Source organism: Oncorhynchus mykiss, chromosome 8 (assembly GCF_057628025.1).
Source record: "Oncorhynchus mykiss isolate SJ-2025 chromosome 8, ASM5762802v1, whole genome shotgun sequence".
Lineage (NCBI taxonomy): Eukaryota > Metazoa > Chordata > Actinopteri > Salmoniformes > Salmonidae > Oncorhynchus > Oncorhynchus mykiss.
In genome coordinates this window covers 85,402,464-85,428,774 of record NC_143029.1, presented here as the reverse complement: position 1 = coordinate 85,428,774, position 26,311 = coordinate 85,402,464, and the positions used below count along the sequence as shown (strand labels likewise).

At 41.1% G+C, this 26,311-nt stretch overlaps 1 protein-coding gene across 1 annotated transcript; it reads right to left on the bottom strand.

The window, feature by feature from the left end:
* Positions 1-188: 188 nt before the first annotated feature.
* On the bottom strand, positions 189-19,358 carry LOC110530794 (retinal homeobox protein Rx1-like). Its single transcript, XM_021614061.3, has 4 exons — positions 19,110-19,358; positions 17,419-17,860; positions 12,386-12,642; positions 189-5,400 (listed from the first exon to the last, which is right to left on the bottom strand). The coding sequence occupies exons 2-4, from the start codon at positions 17,696-17,698 to the stop codon at positions 4,906-4,908; spliced, it is 1,032 nt and encodes a 343-aa protein (XP_021469736.2). The 5' UTR covers positions 17,699-17,860; positions 19,110-19,358; the 3' UTR covers positions 189-4,905.
* Between the last annotated feature and the right edge of the window lie 6,953 nt (positions 19,359-26,311).

Here is a 26,311-nt window from a genome sequence, read left to right as displayed (position 1 = left end):
CTCCATGCACCAGGCTGCAGAGACACAAAAGCTCGCTGCTCCCTCTCAGCCCTAATCCCCAACCAGTCCCTTCCTGCCAAGGCTGACATGGTGCCATTGTCCAGCAGACACACTCATTACCAGCATCAAGTCATGTTCAGAGTAGTCTAGAGAGTTGTACATGTTAAAGGAAAATATACAAGTTGCTGGGAGGAACTTCTGTCACACTGTTTCTAGTGTGTTTTTATTACAATCAAAGAACATTGAATCTAAATACAACACAAATAATGTCAAAATGTAAATAAATGAATTCAAGGTACAGCACAGAAAATGCATTACAAATGACTGAACAGAGAATCAAGTTGAACAGTACACCGAGTTTACAAAACATTAAGAACACCTGCTCTTTCCATGACATAGACTGACCAGGTGAACCCAGGTGAAAGCTATGCTCCCTTATCACCTTTTTAAACCACTTTAATCAGTGTAGATGAAGGGGAGGAGACGGGTTAAAGATTTTTAAGCCTTGAGAGATGGATTGTGTATGTGTGCCATTCAAAGGGTGAATGGGCAAGACAACACATTTACAGTTGAAGTCAGAAGTTCACACACACACACACACACACACACACACACACAGTTCAAGTCAGAAGTTCACATACACTTAGGTTGGTGTCATTAAAACTCGTTTTTCAACCACTCCACAAATTTCTTGTTTACAAACTATAGTCTTGGCAAGTCGGTTAGGACATCTACTTTGTGCATGACACAAGTCATTTTTCCAACAATTGTTTACAGACAAATGATTTCACTTAATCACAATTCCAGTGGGTCAGAAGTCTGATTTGTGAATTGACATCATTTGAGTCAATTGGATGTGTACCTGTGGATCTATTTCCAGGCCTACCTTCAAACTCAGTGCCTCTTTGCTTCACATCATGGGAAAATCAAAAGAAATCAGCCAAGACCTCAAAAAAAATGTAGACCTCCACAAGTCTGGCTCATCCTTAGGAGCAATTTCCAAATGCCTGAAGGTACCACATTCATCTGTACAAACAATAGTACGCATCTATAAACACCATGGGACCACATACAGCTCAAGAAGGAGATGCGTTCTGTCTCCTAGAAATAAACGTACTTTGGAGCGAAAAGTGCAAATCAATCCTAGAACAACGGCAAAGGACCTTGTGAAGATGCTGGAGGAAACAGGTACAAAAGTATCTATATCCACAGTAAAAACTAATCCTATATTGACATAACCTGAAAGGCATCCTCAGCAAGGAAGAAGCCACTGCTCCAAAACCGCCATAAAAAGCCAGACTACGGTTGGCAACTGCACATGGGGGCAAAGATCATACTTTTTGGAGAAATGTCCTCTGGTCTGATGAAACAAAAATAGAACTGTTTGGCCGTAATGACCATCGTTATGTTTGGAGGAAAAAGGGGGAGGTTTGCAAGCCGAAGAACACCATCCCAACCGTGAAGCATGGGGGTGGCAGCATCATGTTGTGGGGGTGCTTTGCTGCAGGAGGGATTGGTGCACTTCACACATTAGATGGCATCATGAGGAAGGTGGAGGATGTGGATATATTGAAGCAACATCTCAAGACATCAGTCAGGAAGTTAAAGCTTGGTCGCAAATGGGTCTTCCAAATGGACAATGACCCCAAGCATACTTCCAAAGTTGTGGCAAAATGGCTTAAGGACAACCAAGTTGTATTGGAGTGATCATCACAAAGCCCTGACCTCAATCCCATAGAACATTTGTGAGCAGAACTGAAAAAGCGTGTGCGAGCAAGGAGGCCTACAAACCTTACTCAGTTACACCAGCTCTGTCAGGAGGGATGGGCCATAATTCACTCAATTTATTGTGGGAAGCTTGTGGAAGACTACCCGAAATGTTTGACCAAAGTTAAACAATTTAAAGGCAATGCTACCAAATATTAATTGAGTGTATGTTAACTTCTGACCCACTGGGAATGTGATGAAAGAATTAAAAGCTGAAATAAATCATTCTCTCTATTATTATGCTGACATTTCACATTCTTAAAATAAAGTGGTGATCCTAACTGACCTAAGACAGGGCATTTTTACTCAGATTAAATGTCAGGAATTGTGAAAAACTGACTTTAAATGTATTTGGCTAAGGTGTATTTAAATTTCCGACTTCAACTGTAAGTGCCTATGAACGGGTTATGGTAGTAGGTGCCAAGCGCACCGGTTTGTGTCAAGAACTGCAATGCTGTTGGGTTTTTCACGCTCAACAGTTTACCGTCTGTATCAAGAATAGTCCACCACCCAAAGGACATCCAGCCAACTTGAGACAACTGTGGAAAGCATTGGAGTCAACATGGGCCAGAATCCCTGTGGAACGCTTTCAACACCTTGTAGGTGGGGGTGCATCTCAATATTATGAAGGTGTTCTTAATGATTTGTACACGCAGTGTATATTAGACAATGTTTTACAAATACTTAATAGATTTAGGGGGGGGGTCCAGTAAAAAATGTTTTTAAAAAAAATATTCTTTGGCTTTTACTAACTACTATATCCCACAAAAATTCAAAATGCACTTCTGTGTGTAGGAATGTATCAAGAAGTATCCCATGAATGTTTTATTTAAAAAAATATAAAATCATAATGTTGATCTCCGTATTTTTGATATATTTCCAGATGTAACTCCACAAGAGGGCCCGGGGTTTGGTGGGTTTTACGAGAAAAATAAGGTAACTACACTCTATGGCTAAAATGTAAAACATTTAATACTAGTTAACCAATGATTCAACAGCAAGGTGCTTTCCTCAGGATTTCAGGTGCAGTGTTGAAGGCAGTCAAACAAGAAGTAAACTGAGCAAAGGGCATATATTTTCAGTGACTTCTCAATAGACTGAAAAGTAGAAGCTGTGTGTATGTGTATCAAAACTTTTAAAAGTTTGTTTTATTATTATTTGAATTGACCCCAACCCTGTTCTGGTGGATTTAATGACCATTAGTTAGTCCAGCCTCTAAACCGTTTGGTTCCAGGAGCTTCAGACCAAGAGGAGAATCAATAGTCCTGAACAATGAATCAGTCAACCCACTGAAGTGTTACATCAGACAGGCAGGCAGCTCTCATTCTGGGGCTACACACACACACACACACGCACACACGCACACACGCACACACGCACACACGCACACACGCACACACGCACACACGCACACACACACACACACACATGCACACATGCACACACGCACACACACACACACACGCACTCAGTATGTGACCCCTCATTTCCGAATAACCATAATGCATAGAAAGAACACCCTCTTGTACTTCCTGTGCCCTATAGTAACTGCTGCCACTTAAAGGGGCAATCAGCAGTTGCTACATCCATTTTTGGACTTATACATTAATGATATGTACCCATTGATTCTTCCAAAAAATATATCTCTTATTCCTAATGAGCTTATTTCAACTGCCGTACCTCGTGAGAACCCAAAATATAAGACTGTTTTACGCCAACGTTTGTAAACAAAGTCAATGTAAACAAACACTATATAGCCTCAAAACATGGTGAAAACTTGCATCCATAGCTCTGTCTATGAACTTGAGAGTGGTTACATTACTCCAGCCCCATTCCTCTGAAACAGGGGCGGGGAAAACGCTTGGTTATTGTACTGCTGACCGCTTTAAGCCATGTAAAAACAGAACAGCACTATGATGAAGAGACTGCCTGCCTCCCCTGTTGTCAACAATACATCAAGAAGCAGCACTAACTAATAGGATGTGTTAGAAGGATTTATGACAGACTATCACATGTGTGGTAGTGCACAGGGTTGGGTTGCATTTTGAGAATTTAGGAAGTAAACTCAAATTTCAATTCAAATTTTCCTCAATGCTTTGGAATTTCGGGAAATTAGGATTTGACTGAATTGAAATGGAATTAACCACAACGCTGTACACCACCACACATGTAGTAGTCTGTCAGACACTCTAATGTATAAATCCTAGTGTGGTGTGTGTATGAACAGAAACTAACAATCTAGCAGCATCTCTGTAAAACAATGGGAGAGGAATAGAGAAGGAGGAAAGGAAATTAGGAAAGAAAAGGAGGAAAGGATGTGACTGACTATCAGGCCTTGAATAGGATCTAAGGGGTTTCAGGGAGACTCTGAGGGCAGCTGTCCATCAATTGTTAACCTGAGGTTAATCGCTTTAAAAACTGTTAATTAGGTGTTAAGTGGTACGGTTGTCCGACCAAATTAGCAGGCGTGACAGATTACCCAAGATAGAGGATTTTCTCAACTCAACCTCGATCCGCCAGGACTGAGTCTTCTGAGAACATTTTAGGAGTCACTGTCTCAGCTCATACTGCCTCATGTAGGCCAGGAGATTTCTCTGGTCAGGTCATACATAATATTGCCTCGTCTAGGCCAGGAGATTTCTCTGGTCAGGTCATAATATTGCCTCATCTAGGCCAGGAGAATTTCTTATTGTAGTCAGCTCACATGGTCAGGAAAACTCCTGGCCCTAATATGGAATTCCGCAGTATTAGATGTCTCTCCTGTCCCTTTCCACGGATAGGGGGGCATATTGGTCAACAATCCAGCCCGCCATCGCAAGACCACTATAGTGCGAGTTCAACTGAATCCGGAGTATAAATCGATCATCAAAGCTTGATGATAAATTGATCATCAGTTCTGTTTTCACAAGTCACTCAACAAGTTGACAAGGTGCCACATATCCTCTCCATCAGGATGTGTGCCCCCCTATTCAATTGATATCCAGGAAAATAGAGACCATCTTTATACAGAACGTCGTTGTTTTTGTGATTACAATCATACGTGTTGAAGTTGACCATCCTTTATACAGAACGTCTTTGTTTTTGTGATTACAATCACGTGTTGACAGCCTTCATACAGAACATCTCCTCTCCAATGGATCACATGTGCTGCCAGGTTTTATCCAAGGAATGAAGGTGCTCCTTAGCCTTCATCCTCAGCGCTGCGATGCTGGAGCTACGTTCCACTTCCTCATGCATAGGGTAGTTATCATTGAAGCTAGGGTGACACTGGTAGGGAGGCGGAGCCATTGACTGCATGCTTTGCCTCCCTTGCATTCCTTGCACCATCCCCTGGTGCACCACACCATGTACTGGGGGGCTGTTGAGGAAGCTGTGGGAGTGGCTGGGGTAGGCAGGCTGAAGATGAGGGCCCTGCCCTGGGGCCCTGTAGCCAGGGATAGTATGCATGGGGGTGGCACTGGACATGGGCGAGGCCAGCCAGGGATCCAGGGGTAATGGGTTGGACATGGGCCCCATGTTGGAGGGCATGGGCGACCGGTTGAAGGACAGCATGGGGGAGTCGTGGAGCTTCAAGGAGCTGGAGTCCATCTTCTCCTGACGTCTCCACTTAGCCCGACGGTTCTGGAACCACACCTGGACACGGACAAGATATAGTCATATTAGTCTACGGTAGTCTCCAAGGTAACATAATTACGCTTTAACTTGAAAAGGCATGCCAAACAACGTTTAACAAACCATACAACTATACAGGGCCTTCAGAAAGTATTCATACATCTTAACTTATTTCACATTTTGTTGTATGACAAGACTGTAACTACCAATTGGATACCACGAAATTAGGGAGAAAATAAAAAATAAATAGATTTAAGTCAAAACTGTAACTCGGCCACTCAGAAACATTCATTGACTTCATGGTTAGCAACTCCAGTGTAGATTGTAGGTCATTGTCCTGCCGAAAGGTGAATTAATCTCCCAGTGTCTGGTGGAAAGCAGGCTGAACCAGGTTTTTCTCTAGGATTTTGCCTGTGCTTAGCTCCATTTGAGTTATTTTTTATCCTGAAAAAAACTCCCTAGACCTTAACGATTACAAGTATACCCCAACTCTTTTCACCGTTGTTTAGGTTAGTATTGTGGAGTAACTACAATGTTGTTGATCCATCCTCAATTTTCTCCGATCACAGTCATTAAACTTTGTCAGTGTTTTAAAGTCACTATTGGCCTCATGGTGAAATCATTGAGCGGTTTCCTTCCTCTTCAGCAACTGAGTTAGAAAGTACGCCAGTATCTTTGTAGTGACTGGGTGTATAAATACATTTCAGCTTTTTATTTTTAAATTAATATGTAAACATTTCTAAAAACATAATTCCACTTTGACATTATGGGGTATTGTAGTTAGGCCAGTAGAAAAACATATCAATTGTAACACAACAAAATGTGGAAAAAGCAAATGGGTGTGATACTTCTTGAAGTCACTGTACGCACAAGGACATCTTTTAACAATTCCCACACAAAAAAGGTACAAACACAAATTTAGTGGAATAACTGTGCAGATGGAAACTTTGGTAAGGGAATTATGCTGAAATATCCATTAGGTTTTTATTGTTACAGTTTTCTTCCTGGGAAGGAGAGGAGGACCAAAACGCAGCGTGGTTATGGTTGAACATCTTTAATAAAGATGATAACGTGAACAATATACATCTACAAAACAAGAAACCGTGGAAAAACCGAAACAGTCCTAACTGGTGAAAACACAGAGACAGGAAACAATCACCCACGAAATACCCAAAGAATATGGCTGCTTAAATATGGTTCCCAATCAGAGACAACGATAAACACCTGCCTCTGATTGAGAACCACTCTAGGCCACCATATACTTACCTAGAATACTACACTGAACACAACCCCATCAATCTACAAAACCCCTAGACAAGACAAACACATAATCACCCATGTCACACCCTGGCCTAACCACAATAATAAAGAAAACACAAAATACTAAGGCCAGGGCGTGACATTTATGTGACAACTGCGATGCAAAAATTTATGTAGGTGCTTTTCTATTTCATTAATTTCTGTGTTCTGTTTGTGCTTTTCTAATAACCAATTTCTGTGTTCATGCGTGATTGAACAAACCCTCAATATCAGTATCTGCTATTTGGCAGTACACCCAGACCCTTGTTTTGAGAACGAAAGATATCTCAGTTTCAAGGTCTCAGCTTAGAAAGAAGAAGCCTGGTGAGATATTGGTCTGTCACATGCATGACCCAGTATTGGTCGGTCAAATGAATGAAGCAGATGTTAATGATGAATTAATGATGAATAAGCTAAATCATACACATATGACTTGTCTGCAGTATACAAGAGAACTAACGGGGACTGCCCCATTAGAGCTCATTTCAGACCGGTACTTTATGTATCTAAGTTTGACTGCGACCTATCCAACTTGCTGACAATAAACAATTATTCATTTAAGATTGACTTCCAGTGTCCCTGTGTTAAATATCTGCTCCAAATTAAGATGAACAAATGTCTGCAGAAATAACGGCGTGTCAGCCATGACATGACAACTTGAGTTTAAAAAAATATATTTTGGTTATTGAACTACAGTAAGTGAAGAGGATTTACACCCGGTAACGGAATTACATCATAGGACCATGATCCGTATTACACAGAAATCCATAATTATGCATTTGAATGTCATTCTCCTCATGTTTCAGCAGTTAGTACGTCACAATACAGCACAGTAGAGTTCAGTAGAGTACAGTACAGTAGAGTTCAGTACAGTAAGTTCAGTACAGTTCAGTAGAGTAAAGTAGATATCAGTATAGTACAGTACAGTTCAGTACAATAGAGTTCAGTAGAATGGAGTACAGTAAAGTAGAATTCAGTAGAGTGGAGTTCAGTAGAGTACAGTACAGTACAGTAGAGTTCAGTAGAGTTCAGTAGAGTTCAGTACAGTAAAGTAGAGATCGGTATAGTACAGTACAGTTCAGTACAATATAATTCAGTAGAATGGAGTACAGTACAGTAGAATTCAGTAGAGTGGAGTTCAGTAGAGTTCAGCGCAGTAGAATTCAGTACAGTAAAGTAGAGATCAGTACAGTACAGTAGAGATCAGTACAATAGAGTTTAGTACAATGGAGTGCAGTACAGTAGAGTTCAGTACAGTACAGTTCAGTACAGTATAGTACAGTTCAGTACAGTAGAGTTCAGTACAGTAGAGTTCAGTAGAGTTCAGTACAGTAGAATTCAGTTCAATACAGTAGAGTTCAGTATAGTACAGTAGAGTTCAGTACAGTAGAGTTTAGTTCAGTACAGTACAGTAGAGTTCAGTAGAGTTCAGTTCAGTAGAGTTCAGTTCAGTAGAGTTCAGTACATTAGAGTTCAGTACAGTAGAGTTCAGTATAGTACAGTAGAGTTCAATACAGTAGAGTTCATTACAGTGCATTATACGCTTTCCATCATCATCACGGAGTAATACCATGAGGTTCGTCTAACCTGGTTTCGAATGATAGTGTTTTTATGTATGAAGTAGTTTGTTGATTAAGACGACACAGTATGTTAAAAATGACCAACCATGCATATCCATATTATTTAAAGAACGAAAAAAACAAGCATACAGACGTTGTTGGGTAATGCAGACAATTTAACATTGGAGTACCCTTCGGCTACACCAAAGATGATTTATAACTAACCCAAGATAGACCACAGCCTGTCGTTTCCAATGGGAACAAGTGGGTCATAGTGGGCAGAACAAGCAAAGAGGGGGGCAGAGCCAAGCATGAGCTAGTGAAATGCTATTGGGGCGTTCTAGCATGTATTTGCATATTTATGTTAGGGAACGCATACTCTGTGAAGTGCGAGTGTGCAATAACTCAATTCGCCCTTGAACTGCTTCTAAACAACGCCATTTTTTAAAACTTTGGCAACGGGTAAAATTGACAAAACGTAGTCCACTCTGTTCGCAACAGATTTGAGTTTTGGGAACAGAAAACTGTATTGAGAACAAATGTTTCAACGATGAGAAATGCCAACAAGATGCTTCACATTTATACATCCGGTAAAATATCTAGCACATTGTTCTACCTGTGGCTGTACCTACTTGGGGGCGTGATCATGTTAAGCCATGCTACGCCGTGTGTATCGATACAAATGGCTACAACTTAGTTAGTTAGTCAGCTAGTCAACTGACAAGAAAAATGTGGCTAACAGTCAGTTTGTTTTTAGCATAAAACGAGTGCATAAAATGGTGTAATTTATAACAAAAAATATACGATTAAAACGTTGACAAATTTGTCAGGAAACAAATAATGTACTCACAGTGAATGATAAAACAGTTAGAAAACCGAAGATTCTTTGCACAGCCACAGGTGGTGAGCTGAACTTTGGAGTTATGCTAATTAATACTGCGAGCTCACGCTTGCTGTGACATCGTTAGTAAGGGACAGGATTTCTTACAGGTGAATATGACATCAATTAATATAGTTAAATGTAAACTGTTGTTTCCAATCAACAAACATGTTGTAATTAAGGCTGTTGTATTGTACTGTAACTAATGACAGCAATCTATAATTGAATGGTGTTCAATAAAGAGAAAAAGTTGATTTTTTTTCAGATTCTGATTGGGGTGACAAAATACTACAAGATTTATTAAAAATCTATAGGATCCATTCGGATTCATTTTGATTTCCAATGGGTAAAAAAAAAGTAGTCCAATATGATTCTGATAGAGGTGATGCAAAATCCTATGGAATTGCAAGAATCATTTAGGGTTCATTATGATTACTTTTGATTCCCAATAGGAAAAAAGTAGTCCAATAGAATTCCAATAGGATTCTGATACAGGTGACACAAAATCCCATAGGACTGCGATAATCCTGAAGGATCCACTGTGATTGCTTTAGATTTACAATAGAACAAAAAGTAGTTCAATGGGATTCCAATAGAGGTGACACAAAATCCTATTGGAAATCGCTCATTTTATAGGATAAGCAATTTTTTTAGGAGAGAGAGAGAGAGAGAGAGCGAGAGAGAGAGAGAGAGAGAGAGAGAGAGAGAGAGAGAGAGAGAGAGAGAGAGAGAGAGAGAGAAAGAGGGAGTGGTCATCCAGACCCTATGAGCTGAACATAACAGTATGTCAGTGGAAGGGAGGACAGTAGCAGGAGACACTATGAGCTGAACATAACAGTATGCCAGTGGAAGGGAGGACAGTAGCAGGTGACCCTAAATGCGATTGAGCCAATCAGTTGTGTTGTGACAAGGTAGGGGTGGTATACAGAAGATGGCCCTATTTGGTAAAAGACCAAGTCCAGATTATATCAAGAAGAGCTCAAATAAGCAAAGAGAAACGACAGTCCATCATTACTTTAAGACATGAAGGTCAGTAAATCCGGAAAATGTCAAGAACTTTGAAAGTCCAGTCGCAAAAACCATCGAGTGCTATGATGAAACTGGCTCTCATGAGGACCGCCACAGGAATGGAAGACCCAGAGTTACCTCTGCTGCAGAGGATAAGTTCATTAGAGTTAACTGTACCTTAGATTGCAACCCAAATAAATGCTTCAGTTCAAGTAACAGATACATCTCAACATCAACTGTTCAGAGGAAACTGTGTGAATCAGGCCTTCATGGTCGAATTGCTACCAAGGAACCTCTACTAAAGGACACCAATAAAAAGAAGACACTTGACTGGGCCAAGAAACACGAGCAATGGACATTGGACTAGTGGAAATCTGTCCTTTGATCTGATGAGTCCAAATTTGAGCTTTTTGGTAGAGAGACGTAGAGTAGGTGAACAGATGATCTCTGCATGTGTGGTTCCCACCGTGAAGCATGGAGGAGGAGGTGTGATGGTGTGGGGGTGCTTTGCTAGTGACACTGTCTGTGATTTATTTAGAATTCAGGGCACACGTAACCAGCATGGCCACCGCAGCAGATGTAACTCTGGGTCTTCCTTTCCTGTGGTGGTCCTCATGAGAGCCAGTTTCATCATTGATGGCAGTAGTAGTAGTAGTAGTAGTAGTAGTAGTAGTAGTAGTAATAGTAATAATAATAGTATTAATAGTAGTAACTTTAGTAGTGGTAGTAGTAATAACTTTAGCAGTAGTAGTAGTAGTTTTAGTAGTAGTCGTAACTTTAGTAGTAGTAATAGTAACTTTAGTAGTAGTAGTAGTAACTTTAGTAGTGGTAGCAGTAGTAGTAGTAACTTTAGTAGTAGTAGTCGTAGTAGTTGTAACTTTAGTAGTAGTAGTTGTGGTAGCAGTATCTTTAGTAGTAGTAGTAGTAGTAGTAGTACCTTTAATAGTAGTAGTAGTAGAAGTAGTAGTAACTTTAGTAGTAGTGCCAGTGCTAATGCTAGTGCTTGCTGTTTGGGGTTTTAGGCTGGGTTTCTGTATAGCACTTTGTGACATCGGCTGATGTAAAAAAGGCTTTATTAATACATTTGATTGATTGATTAATAGCGTAGTGATAGTAGACAGCAGGAGGCTCCATACCTGGACAGTATTATTAGTGTATTGTACTAGATAGGCAAAGGCAACAGTACATGCAATATAATTAGCACTCATTAATTGGTACTGGTAGTAGTCGTTAATTGGTACTGGTAGTAGTCGTTAATTGGTACTGGTAGTAGTCATTAATTGGTACTGGTAGTAGTCGTTAATTGGTTCTGGTAGTAGTCGTTAATTGGTACTGGTAGTAGTAGTTCATTGGTACTGGTAGTAGTCGTTAATTGGTACTGGTAGTAGTAGTTCATTGGTACTGGTAGTAGTCATTAATTGGTACTGGTAGTAGTAGTTAATTGGTACTGGTAGTAGTCGTTAATTGGTACTGGTAGTAGTAGTTCATTGGTACTGGTAGTAGTAGTTCATTGGTACTGGTAGTAGTAGTTCATTGGTACTGGTAGTAGTAGTTCATTGGTACTGGTAGTAGTCATTAATTGGTACTGGTAGTAGTAGTTAATTGGTTCTGGTAGTAGTCATTAATTGGTACTGGTAGTAGTAGTTAATTGATTCTGGTAGTAGTCGTTAATTGGTACTGGTAGTAGTCGTTAATTGGTACTGGTAGTAGTCGTTAATTGGTACTGGTAGTAGTAGTTAATTGGTACTGGTAGTAGTAGTTAATTGGTACTGGTAGTAGTAGTTAATTGGTACTGGTAGTAGTAGTTAATTGGTACTGGTAGTTAATTGGTACTGGTAGTAGTCGTTAATTGGTTCTGGTAGTAGTCGTTAATTGGTACTGGTAGTAGTAGTTCATTGGTACTGGTAGTTAATTGGTACTGGTATTAGTAGTTAATTGGTACTGGTAGTAGTAGTTAATTGGTACTGGTATTAGTAGTTAATTGGTACTGGTAGTAGTAGTTAATTGGTACTGGTAGTAGTAGTTAATTGGTACTGGTAGTAGTAGTTAATTGGTACTGGTAGTTAATTGGTTCTGGTAGTAGTAGTTAATTGGTACTGGTAGTAGTAGTTAATTGGTACTGGTAGTAGTAGTTAATTGGTACTGGTAGTAGTAGTTAATTGGTACTGGTAGTAGTAGTTAATTGGTACTGGTAGTTAATTGGTTCTGGTAGTAGTAGTTAATTGGTTCTGGTAGTAGTAGTTAGCCGGATGTGCCATACCTGTACGCGAACCTCTGGGAGGTTAACCTTCATGGCCAGCTCTTCTCTGCTGTAGACGTCAGGGTAGTGGGACTTCTCAAAGGCCCGCTCCAGCTCATGGAGTTGGTAGGTGGTGAAGGTGGTGCGGTTACGCCGGTGCTTCTTCCTGGGGTGGTCTTCCTCTGGTGGCTCAGGTGACTTCCCCCTGTCGCTGTCCAACCCCTTCTGGAGGTCCCCCAGGTCCCCATCACACTTATCACTGGAGAAAAGGCCTGACTCTGCAGGTAAACAGTAGAAGAGGATGTTTGTCATTAGCCTTTCTGTTAATCCGGCAGTGCCAGTTCTACTTACTGTACCAAACGTGGTCTTCCACATGGCTAACATTCCATGTTTAAAGAAAGGTCTCACTTTAACATGGTTAGAAATGTGGACTATATGCCATTTTGTTTCCATTTAGTGTAAATGGTGTAAGGCATTGAATATACTGCGTATTTCAGCACTAGCATGCTTCTTAAGATATACAGTTGAAGTCGAAGTTTACATACACCTTAGCCAAATACATTTTAACTCAGTTTTTCACAATTCCTGACATTTAATCCTAGTAAAAGTTAGGATCACCACTTTCTTTTAAGAATGTGAAATGTCAGAATAATAGTAGAGAGAATGATTTATTTAATCTTTTATTTCTTTCATCACATTCCCAGTGGGTCAGAAGTTTACATACACTCAAATAGTATTTGGTAGCATTGCCTTTAAATTGTTTAACTTGGGTCAAACATTTTGGGTAGCCTTCCACAAGCTTCCCACAATAAGTTGGGTGAATTATGGCCCATCGCTACTGACAGAGCTGGTGTAACTGAGTCAGGTTTGTAGGCCTCCTTGCTCGCACACGCTTTTTTAGTTCTGCCCACAAATGTTCTATAGGATTGAGGTCAGGGCTTTGTGATGGCCACTCCAATACCTTGACTTGGTTGTCCTTAAGCCATTTTGCCCCAACTTTGGAAGTATGCTTGGGGCCATTGTCCATTTGGAAGACCATTTGCGACCAAGCTTTAACTTACTGATGTCTTGAGATGTTGCCTCAATATATCCACACAATTTTCCTACCTCATGATGCCAACTAATTTGTGAAGTGCACCAGTCCCTCCTGCAGCAAAGCACCCCACAACATGATGCTGCCACCCCCATGCTTCACGGTAAGGATGGTGTTCTTCGGCTTGCAAGCCTCCCCCTTTTTTCTCCAAACATAATGATGGTCATTATGGCCAAACAGCTAAAAATTATGGTTAAACATCTTTAGGAGACAGAACGCGTCTCCTTCCTGAGCGGTACGACAGCTGCATGGTCCCATGGTGTTTATACTTGCGTACTATTGTTTGTACAGATGAAAGTGGTACCTTCAGGCTTTTGAAAATTGTTCCCAAGGATGAACCAGACTTGTGGTGGTCTACAATTTTTTTATTATTTATTATTTCTTTTGATTTTCCCATGATGTGAAGCAAAGAGGCGCTGAGTTTGAAGATGGGCCTTGAAATACCTCCACAGGTACTCAAATGATGTCAAATAGCCTATCAGAAGCTTCTAAAGCCATGACATCATTTTCTGGAATTTTCCAAGCTGTTTTCCCAAACCCGCATGCGGGAGCGTAATCATCGTCTAAAACGAATTAGCATAACGCAGCGGACATAAATATCCCTAGAAAATATTCCTATTCATGAAAATCACAAATGAAATATATTGAGACACAGGCCTTTTGTTAATCACCCTGTCATCTCAGATTTTCAAAATATGCTTTACAGCCAACGCTAGACAAGCATTTGTGTAAGTTTATCGATAGCCTAGCATAGCATTATGCCTTGCTAGCAGCAGGCAACCTTGTCACGGAAATCAGAAAAGCAATCAAATTAAATAATTTACCTTTGATGAACTTCGGATGTTTTCACTCACAAGACTCCCAGGTAGATAGCCAAAGTTAATTTTTTCCCAAAATATCATTTTTGTAGGCGAAACAGCTCCATTTGTTCTTCACGTTTGGCTGAGAAATCGCCCGGAAATTGCGGTCACCGCAACGCTGAAAAATATTCCAAATAATCTCCATAATATCGACAGAAACATGGCAAACGTTGTTTAGAATCCATCCTCAAGGTGTTTTTCTAATATCTATTCGATAATATATCCGTCGGGGACAATTCCTTTTTCTCTAGTACCGATTGGAGTAATGGCTACCTCTGTACTTTACCCGAGAATCTCTCTCGGAGCCACCATGTGACCACTTACGCAATGTGCCGCATACGGCTATTCTTCAACAGAAATGCGTAAAACTACGTCACAATGCTGTAGACACCTTGGGGAATACGTAGAAAGTGTAAGCTCGTTGATGGTACATTCACAGCCAAATAGGGAGTCATTGGAACGCAGCGCTTTCAAAACCTGGGGCACTTCCGGATTAGATTTTTCTCAGGCTTTCGCCTGCAACATCAGTTCTGTTATACTCTCAGACAATATGTTTGCAGTTTTGGGAACGTTAGAGTGTTTTCTATCGAAAGCTGTCAATTATATGCATATTCTAGCATCTTTTCCTGACAAAATATCCCGTTTAAAACGGGAATGTTTTTTTTCCAAAAATGAAAATACTGCCCCTAGAGTTCCAAGAGGTTGTAAAGGCACAGTCAACTTGGTGTGTGTGTACTTCCGACCCACTGGAATTGTGATACAGTGAATTGTAAGTGAAATCATTTGTCTGTAAACAATTGTTGGAAAAATACTTGTGTCATGCACAAAGTAGATGTCCTAACCGACTTGCCATAACTATAGTTTGTTTACAATAAATGTGTGGAGGGGTTGAAAAACGAGTTTTAATGACTCCAACCTAAGTGTATGTAAACATTCGACTTCAACTGTATATTGCAACAGAGCCTAAAGGCAATGCAAGCTGCAGGCCTCTTCTCTCTCGGCGGGTGATGTCATATTGTCTTCACTGCATTCCTCAGGCCCAGTAATCCCATGAGGACAGATGCCACCTGTTAAACCTGAGTGTCCACGTGTGCCCTAGGCTGGCCAGTTCTAATCTACACAGAGACTTTACTTGGCTTCTCCACTCACCCAAGTACCAGATCTAATTTTGTCAGGAAACAAGGTGAGGTTGAAACCCCACTTCACGTGGTTGACGGATGGTAGATCCCATCATCAGTTTGTTAATTCATTAATCCAAATCAATTGAGGCTCAATTGAGATTATCATCAAATCATTGGCTTGGTAACAAGCGTGCGAGGAAGGCAGCAAAAGTGGTCTCCTTAATTCACTATGTTGTAATGTTAATGTGATAGATAATTGTTATGTCATGCCAGTATTGTTCTGGGAGAAGTACTCAGTACATCAAGCATAAAAGTAGCTAGAAATGTAAAGTCCAGCATTGTAGTTGTACTGTAGTGTTCTAGTCTCTGAATCTTTGCCAAAAATAAGAACCTGAGCAAAAGTGTGCTTTCAACTATCCCTGCCTTTCCTCCTGGATGAGGTTACCACAGTGTGCTTTCAACTGTCCCTGCCTTTCCTCCTGGATGAGGTTACCACAGTGTGCTTTCAACTGTCCCTGCCTTTCCTCCTGGATGAGGTTACCACAGTGTGCTTTCAACTGTCCCTGCCTTTCCTCCTGGATGAGGTTACCACAGTGTGCTTTCAACTGTCCCTGCCTTTCCTCCTGGATGAGGTTACCACAGTATGCTTCCAACTGTCCCTGCCTTTCCTCCTGGATGAGGTTACCACAGTGTGCTTTCAACTGTCCGTGCCTTTCCTCCTGGATGAGGTTACCACAGTGTGCTTTCAACTGTCCGTGCCTTTCCTCCTGGATGAGGTTACCACAGTGTGCTTTCAACTGTCCCTGCCTTTCCTCCTGGATGAGGTTACCACAGTGTGCTTTCTACTGTCCCTGCCTTTGCTCCTGGATGAGGTTACCACAGTGTGCTTTCAACTGTCCCTGGACTTTGCCTTTCCTCCTGGATGAGGTTATCTAAGCAAACATTATGACTATTCCTTCGACTGGAGAAAAGGGAACGTCTTTACTGGTCCAACTATTGTTTTCCAATCTGTGACCAACATATATTCCCCGTTAACCCCCCCATGTCATTGTCCTTGTGCTGTTATAGTTTGTCTCTCGTGACACGTCAGATGTCACATCAATATCACATCATTATCACGTCAATATCACATCATTATCACATCATTATCATATCAATATCACACCATTATCGCATCAATATCACATCATTATCACGTCAATATCACATCATTATCGCATCATTATCATATCAATATCACACCATTATCATATCAATATCACATCATTATCACATCATTATCACGTCAATATCACATCAATATCACGTCAATATCACATCAATATCACATCAGTATCATATCAATATCACATCATTATCATATCAATATCACATTATCACCTCAATATCACATCATTTCACGTCAATATCACATCATTATCGCATCAATATCACATCATTATCGCATCAATATCACATCATTATCACATCAATATCACATCATTATCGCGTCAATATCACACCATTATCACATCAATATCAAATCATTATCACGCCAATATCACATCAATATCACATCATTATCACATAATTTCACGTCAATATCACATCATTATCATATCAATATCACATAATTACCATATCAATATCACGTCAATATCACATCATTATCACATCAATATCACATAATTATCATATCAATATCACATCAATATCACATCAATATCACGTCAATATCACATCATTATCACATAATTTCACGTCAATATCACATCATTATCATATCAATATCACATAATTACCATATCAATATCACGTCAATATCACATCATTATCACATCAATATCACATAATTATCATATCAATATCACATCAATATCACATCAATATCACGTCAATATCACATCATTATCACATCAACGAAAATTGACATAAGTCTCTGAATATGTGAATTCAATTATGTAATAAATGCAATCATTCAATTAAAACCAGTGTACTGACCGTGAAATTGAGTGCTGTTGCTGTCCCCCAGGCTGGCCAGCTGTCCGTAGGGGTCTGACTTGACCTGCTTCCCCTGGTGGTCCTCCAGGCCTTCAGTGGCCACATTATGGACCCCCACGTCCCCCACAGGGGTCAGCAGAGGGTCCTGGTCCTTACTGAAGCCCAAGATCACGTCGATGCTGTGGACCCGGCCTCCTCCGCTAGACCCCCCTCCCTTCAGCATGTCATGGTAGTTGTCTGGTGACAGGCAGCCGTCGCCCACCATTCCCAAGGTATCCATCGACAAATGTATCCAGAGGACCTCTTCCTACTGCTGAGGGGCCACCCTCAGATATAGTTGGACACGTGACAGACAGCACTACAGGTTGTCATTTGTCACATAGGGATTATATCAAGAGAGAGAAAGCCAGAGCAGAATTGCGTCCTTGGATTTCCTGTCAGTCTGCAAAACAGAGTTTGGAGAGTTAGACATGTTGATATCATCAACACACTACTTGCGGAACTGACAAGTTTGGTTGTGAATGTGCATATATGCCACTTGTTAGTATTGTGCAAATGCAATGATAGAATGGCTAGAATGTTACTCCAGTAAACAAGTAATTACCCTTTAATTGGAAAACTCTGGATATATTTGTCGTTGATATGCTTAATTCACATCTGAAATTCCTTATTCTTTATGATACATGCATGACTGAAAGAAACCAAACCTGAACTTTTTTTCTGTTTTGTTTTCATGCAAAAGTTATTTTTCAGCAGAATATTTTTACTTAAGGGTCAAAATCTGACTCATGCATCAGTAAAGATTTATTTATTTTTTTTAATGAAAAAGCATATATTAAAATATATGTAATTTCTGTAAATAAATATGTTTAAAAACAATACACATTTTCTGGTTAGTTAAAAAAATATGATCTGAAATGATGAACAGGGTTTTTTTAAATAAACTTATTTTTAACGAGGCAAGTCAGTTAAGAACAAATTCTTATTTTACAATGACGGCCTACCCCCCCAGCCAAACCCTCCCCTAACCTGGACGGCGCTGGGCCAATTGTGCGCCACATTATGGGACTCCTGAACACCGCTGGTTGTGATATTGCCCGGAATCGAACCAGGGTCTGTGGCAATGCCTCTAGCACTGAGATGCAGTGCCTTAGACCTCTGTGCCTCTGTAGCTACATTTATCAGCAAAACGGATATAAAATGACTAGATTACATCATACATTATATTTGATATTTGGGTCTATGAATAAATATGATAATTAATTCCACCCTAAAAATGTATTTGATCGTTTTTAAAGATTGTAAGACAAGCAATTTTTTATTTAACTAGGCAAGTCAGTTAAGAACAAATTCTTATTTACAATGACGGCCTAGGAAAAGTGGGTTAACTGCCTTTGTTCAGGGGCAGAATAACTGATTTTTACCTTGTCAGCTCGGGGATTCAATCTAGCGAACCTTTCAGTTACTGGCCCAACGCTCTAACCACTAGGCTACCTGCCACTCCACAATATATGCATTCAGATAAAGTACGCCTTATGAAATTGGAAAAACATGAGGCAATGAAATAAATAAAGAAATATCTTAACAATAATGGTATCTTTAACAACAAGTAGTTGTAACTAAGTAGTAATAGTACTATCAACTCAAAATAAACAGCAATAATCACTAGCGACATTTATAAATGTACTTACCTCTATACAGGTAGCTTAGTTATACTACACACATCCTCTTACAATGCTGAGCCGTGAGTTGTGGCTCCTCTGTCCGACAAGTTGCAAATGACAGCGGATGGGAGTTCCGTTAGCTGTGCACCTGCTCCTCCCAACCTCCCTGGATAAAGTCCTTCAAAGTCTTCAACGATAACTACTAAGTAGGAACACTCAATGGAGTTCCTCCCCTCTGGCTATAGCCACTGTCTGTTTGACTGTTCACTAGATACTGAGGGAAACCAAAGTATTTAAGAGGTTTATTAATTGGAATCCTTCCCCTTTAAGAATGATTGGCAGTTGTTTTCTGGTCAAGTAATTGCTGCAAAATGTGGCCTGTATTCAGACCACAGAGGGAGGCCTTGGCTAATGAAGGCTTTGACAAAACTTTCTTTCAGAAAATCTATTGTTTAAAAGATAATGGTTCTTGTAATCCCTTCATTACACACAATATATGAGAGAATATACAGAGATATACAGCGATGTAGTATGCTTTGGCTGGACACAAACTGGCCTGCACAGGAAAGACATGAAGCAAATGTATTCTAATAAACCCTTGTTTTAGCGCTTGTGGATTGTGAAAAGAAAGCTGGGTTATAAGAGAAATGAACAATGACTATGTATACATGTGCATTTATAATTGTATATTTCCTTGAAGATGATTATACTCTTGAGTACGGCCCGTGTCATGGAAACCCTATATAAATATATAATTTTTAATGGAACCTGGAATAAATTAAGTCTAAGGTTAGCCATTTCAACTTAAAAATAGATACCCCATTGATGTAAAATGTTAAGCTTTAAAAGCTTAAAACAATGTATGGAATATTGTGTTACCTAGAGTTAATAGCTCACTTATCACGCCACAAGTCAGTGTTAAGTTAACATCAGTAATGAACTTAATTATCTTAAGTTCATGGCACCAAAGTGACATTATACATGTATAAGAAACATGACACCTCTCTATCACTTCTCACACTCTAATCCAAGGGTAGGCTCTTCATTTTGGCACAGCTTTTCTGAACCCTGATATGGCTTGCTTCCATTATGGTTTGTATAAATTGGCTTTATTCTCCTCTAGCCAGGCTGGTTTGTTTGAACATAACCAGGATAGAGAGTACTTGTGCATTTTGAAAAGAATGTTAGGATATAAGATAAATGAGCAATGCCTGCTTACTGCCACACGAACAATGATATATTATATAGAATACGGCAATACTCTGACTAAGGCAAGAGTCATTTAAACATAAAATGAAATGTTTTTGTTGCTTTTTTTATACAGTACCAGTCAAAAGTTTGAACACACCTACTCATTCAACGGTGAGTCAAAACTATGAAAAACTAGGGTGAGACATCAAAACTACGAAATAACACATATGGAATCATGTAGTAACCAAAAAAGTGTTAAACAAATCAAAATACATTTAACATTTTAGATTCTTCAAAGTAGCCACCCTTTGCCTTATTGTACGCGTATGTACATAGTTATGTTTTTAAATAACCAGAGTTACCTCGCTAATGTGACATGTGAAGTTGTATGAGCTTGTATTTTATTGTATGGAATAGTATTGCCTAGCTTTGTTAACTAAATTCCCTGAGTTGAGATGAAATAAGTCAGTGTTAAGTCAGCATCATTAGGTTCTATTTAGCATCAGGAACATATATTTGGGATCGTATCTGTCTATGTAAGTAAGTAGCAATGTAAATACTAACTATGTATGTAAGCAAATAACAGTTCATATATTTTAATAACAATGCATATATTTGAATAACAATGTATAAACTTATCTTGACCACCAATGCCGTCCCAACACAGTCAGGTGGCATGTAATAATGTAATTTCACCATAGTAACCCAGGTTTGGCCTCCCAGCCCTGGTACCTTGTCAAAGTTGGAATGGGCTGTACCTATATTGCTGGACCTATAAGGCCTATCTCTTTCTGGCCCCTGCTATGGGTTTCCCTGCAGACAGCTGGCTGGCCTAAAGCTGAGGAAGCTAAGTGTCACAAAGATCAACCCTCACCTTAATGAGCCTAAAGGACTTCACCGGAGATGTTCTCTTATGTCAGAAGTTCAAAACAGAACATCCAGCATGGAGAAACACACAGGATCATGTGAAATGTGTGTCCCTATGCCTGACCACTGCAATGTCATGTTTTGGTAAAGAAAGGCATATTTATGACAACTCTCCCGATGCTGTATGTTTACGGTTGATCTCAAACCCTAAACCTCAACTAAATCTTGTAATAAATAATGTGAAAATTGAGCAAGTTGAGGTGTCTAAACTGCTTGGAGTAACCCTGGATTGTAAACTGTCATGGCCAAAACATATTCATACAACAGTAGCTAAAATGGAGAGAAGTGCTGCTCTGCCTTCTTAACAACACTATCACCAAGGCAGGTCCTACGGGCCCTAGTTTTGTCGCACTTGGACTAATGTTCAGTCAGTTGCCACAAAAAAGGGATTTAGGAAAATTGCAATTGGCTCAGAACAGGGCAGCCCGACAGGGCAGCCCGACAGAGAGCTAATATGAATGTCAATCTCTCCTGGCTGAAAGTGGAGGAGAGATTAACTTCATCACTACTTGTATTTATGAGAGGTATTGACATGTTGAATGCACCGAGCTGTCTGTTTGAACTACTGGCACACAGCTCAGACACCCATTCACACCCCACAAGACATGTCACCAGAGATCCAAAATGAATACAAATACAAACAGCTCTGCAATACTATGACTTTAATTATGGGTGTAATTTAATAAGTAGACAATTAAATCAAGATATTGTTAATGGTTCAGTGACATGGAAAGTATGAATATCTTACACGAGGAGGTGACTGAATGCATGAAATAAAAATGTTTGATTGGACAAATAACATTCATTACTAGTCCTGGATGAGAGATAGCGTTTGCCAGGGTCAGCCGGGGACAAGTCTCCTGGGTTTCCTAGATCCCACTTAAATTCTATTATTAGATTCCAGGTACTGTAAGGACATTCAATTACACTGAACAAAAATATAAATGCAACATATAAAGTGTGGGTCCCATGTTTCATGAGCTGAAATAAAAGATACCAGAAATGTTTCATACGCACAACAACAACAAAAAATGCTTGTTTCTCTCAAATGTTGTGCACAAATTTGTTTACATCCCTGTTAGTGAGCATTTCTCCTTTGCCAAGATACAGGTAATCCATCCACCTGACAGTTGTGGCATATCAAGAATCTGATTAAACAGCACGCTCATTACACAGGTGCACCTTATGCTGGGGACAATGGCCACTCTAAAATATGCAGTTTTGTTACACAACACAATGCCACAGATGTCTTAAGTTGAGGGAGAGTGCAATTGGCATACTGACTGCTGGAATGTGCACCAGAGCTGTTGCCAGAGAATTGAATGTTCATTTCTCTACCATAAGCCACCTCCAACGTCCTTTTTGAGAATTTAGCAGTACGTCCATCCGGCCTCACAACCGCAGACCACGTGTATATCGACGTGTGGGAGAGTCGTTTGCTGATGTCAACGTTGTGAACAGAGTGCCCCATGGTGATGGTGGGGTTATGGTACGGGCAGGCATAAGCTATGGACAACAAACACATTTTATTGATGGCTATTTGAATGCATAGAGATACCGTGATGAGATCCTGAGGCCCATTGTGAGGCCAATTTTTTTTAAAGGTATCTGTGACCAACAGATGTATATCTGTATTTACAGTCATGTAAAATCCATAGATTAGGGCCTAATGAATGTATATCAATTTACTTATTTCCTTATCTGAACTGTACCTCAGTAAAATATTTGAAATTGTTGCATTTTGTGTTTATATTTTTTGTTCAGTTTAATTATATCCTTTGTCTCTCATGTGGCTAGCTTTGCTGATGGTTAAAGCTAGTATGTTGTCCCCATTGACTGGTTGGGCTGGCAGGTTGACAGGGCAGTAGTAACTAGCGTTAAGCTGGGCTGGCAGGTTGACAGGGCAGGAGTAACTAGAGTTAATTAGTTGCTAATTATGTAATCAATTCAGTACAGCATTTGTAGCTAATGGGCTAAAGAGCCCGAGTGAAGTTTGCACTGATACTTTGATTGCAGAGCTCTCACCAACTATGGAAGAATAAAATCTAACCTCTAAATAATATGTTATATATTAACTTCTATTGTCCTCCAAGAGTTTCAATTTTTTTTATGTTATTGTAATTTTTCCTTCTTTCAGGGGATGGATCAGCTCTAATATTGCGGGTGGATTGTTGCTTCCATCAATGTAATTGTCTACATAATTTCCAATCCCCCATATATTTTTGGGGTAAATATATACACATACCGATATACATATATAACTGTACGTACATATACACCATTTTTTTTAGAATATACCTTCTGTCGTCAGAAGGATGAGACCAAGGCGCAGCGTTCCTTGAGTTCCACATAATATTTATTGATTGAAGTGAAACTTTTAGACAAAACAAAACAATAAAGAAAACAACGACCGAACAGCTTCGTAGTGCAAACTACCTGGTCACAAACGAAGAACAAGATCCCACACAGAAGGAGGGAAAAGGGCTGCCTAAGTATGATTCCCAATCAGAGACAACGATAGACAGCTGTCCCTGATTGAGAACCATACCTGGCCAAATACAAAGCAATAGAAAACATAGAAACATGAACATAGAATGCCCACCCAAATCACACCCTGACCAAACCAAAAATAGAGACATAAAAAGCTCTCTACGGTCAGGGCGTAGCAGTATCCCCCCCCCAAAGGTGCGGACTCCGGCCGCAAAACCTGAACCTATTGGGGAGGGTCTGGGTGGGCATTACTCCGCGGTGGCGGCTCTGGTGAGGGACGTGGACCCCGCCCCACCTCTGGCTCGGCCCACTTAGGTGACGCCTCTAGAGCGGGGACCCTCACTGTCGACCCTGGACTGAAGGTCCTCGTAGAGAGCCCCGGACTGGAGGGCGCCACTGGACTGAGGGGCTGCACTGCAGGCTCCGGACAGGAGGGCGACTCTGGCAGCTCCGGACAGGAGGGCGAACCTGGAAGGAGGAGACGGAGAGACCGCCTGGTGCGTGGGGCTGCCACACGGCCCACCAGGCTAGGGAGACCTACAGGAGACCTGGTGCGTGGAGGAGGCACCGGATGAACCGGGCTGTAGGGGAGCACTGGAGCTCTGGTGCGCAGCCTTGGCACCACTCCTCCAGGCTGGATGACCACTTTAGCCCGGCCCCTCCAGAGTGCAGGCACAGGTCGAACCGGGCTGTGGGGGAGCACTGGAGATCTGGTGCTTACCAATCACACCTCTCCTTTAGGCTCAATGCCCACATTCGCCAGGCACGGGCGGAGCGCAGGCATAAGGCAAACTGAACCCTCCCAACGCCCCGGAGACACAGTACGCAGAGCCGGCGCAGGATACCCTGGACCGAAACGGCGTACCGGAGACCAAACCCACTGAGCTGGCACAATCTGCCCTGGCTGGATGCCCACTCTCGCATGGCACTTGCGGGGGGGGGGGGGGGGGGGTTGGGGGCTGGCCTATAGCACTCCGGGCTATGAGAGCGCACTGGAGACACCGTGCGATACACCTGACCAGTATCCCGCTGCTTCTGGTATGCACAGAGAGTTGGCCCAGGTCTCTCGCCTGACTCCGCCAATCTCCCCGTGTGCCACCCCCCCAAAAAATGTGGGGGCTGCCTCTCGTGCCTGCTGCGCTGCCTTGCCTCATATCGCCACCTCTCCGCTTTAGCTGCCTCCAGCTCTTCCTTGGGGCGGCGATATTCCCCAGCCTGTCTCCAGGGTCCCTGTCCGTCTAAAATCTCCTCCCATGTCCAGGAGTCCAGGAAACACTGTATTAACCTGTATTAACTGCACCTGTTTGAACTCGTTACCTGTATAAAAAAAAAAAACATCTGTCCACACACTCAGTCAAACAGACTCCAACCTCTCCACAGTGGCCAAGACCAGAGAGCTGTGTAAGGACATCAAGGATAAAATTGTAGACCCGCACACGGCTGGGATGGGCTACAGGACAATAGGCAAGGAGCTTGGTGAGAAGGCAACAACAATTATTAGAAAATGGAAGAAGTTCATCACAGTATCGTATCACAGTGCAGGTGCATTTATACGGAGACTTGATTACACACAGGTGGATTACATTTATCATCATTAGTCATTTAGGTCAACATTGGATCATTCAGAGATCCTCACTGAACTTCTGGAGAGAGTTTGCTGCACTGAAAGTAAAGGGGCTGAATAATTTTGCACGCCCAATTTTTCAGTTTTTGATTTGTTAAAAAAGTTTGAAATATCCAATAAATGTCGTTCCACTTCATGATTGTGTCCCACTTGTTGTTGATTCTTCACAAAAAAATACAGTTTTATATCTTTATGTTTGAAGCCTGAAATGTGGCAAAAGGTCGCAAAGTTCAAGGGGGCCGAATACTTTCGCAAGGCACTGTATGTGAGAGTGGATTCTCGGCCCTCACTAGCATGAAAACTAAATACAGGCACAGACTGTGTGTGGAAAATTATTTAAGACTGACACTCTCTCCAAAACAACCCAGCGTTGCAGAGTTACGTGCATCCTTCAAGCACAACTTTCTCATTAACCTGTGGTGAGTTAATCACAATATTCAATGAACAAATAAGGTTTTATATGTAAGATGGTTAAATAAAGAGCAAAACTATTGATTATTTTTATATTGTTATTTGTGCCCTGGTCCTATACTTCCCACGAGCCGGGTTGTGACAAAAACTGTTATTCTTATGTTTAATCAATGTATCGTATAGTGTGTGTGTAGCAGGCTTCCAATGATGGCAAAAAAACTACATTTGAGAGTGTGCTGACCCTGGTGCTAGAGGGGGTACGCAGCTGGAGGTTGAATGTTTGAAGGGGTACGGGACTATAAACAGTTCAGGATCCACTGAGCTAGAGCATTCTGTTAGGCTGCATTACCACCTGGTACGGCAACTGCACCGCCTGCAACTGCTGGGCTCTCCAGAGGGTGGTGCGGACAGCCCAATGCATCACCGGGTGCACACGGCATAGCCTCCAGGACATCTACAGCACAGGATGGCCAAGAAGATCATCAAGCACCTCAGCCACCCGAGCCACTGCTTACTCACCCCACTACCGTCTAGAAGGTGGAGATAGTTCAGGTGCATCAAAGCTGGGGCCGAGAGACTTTTAAAC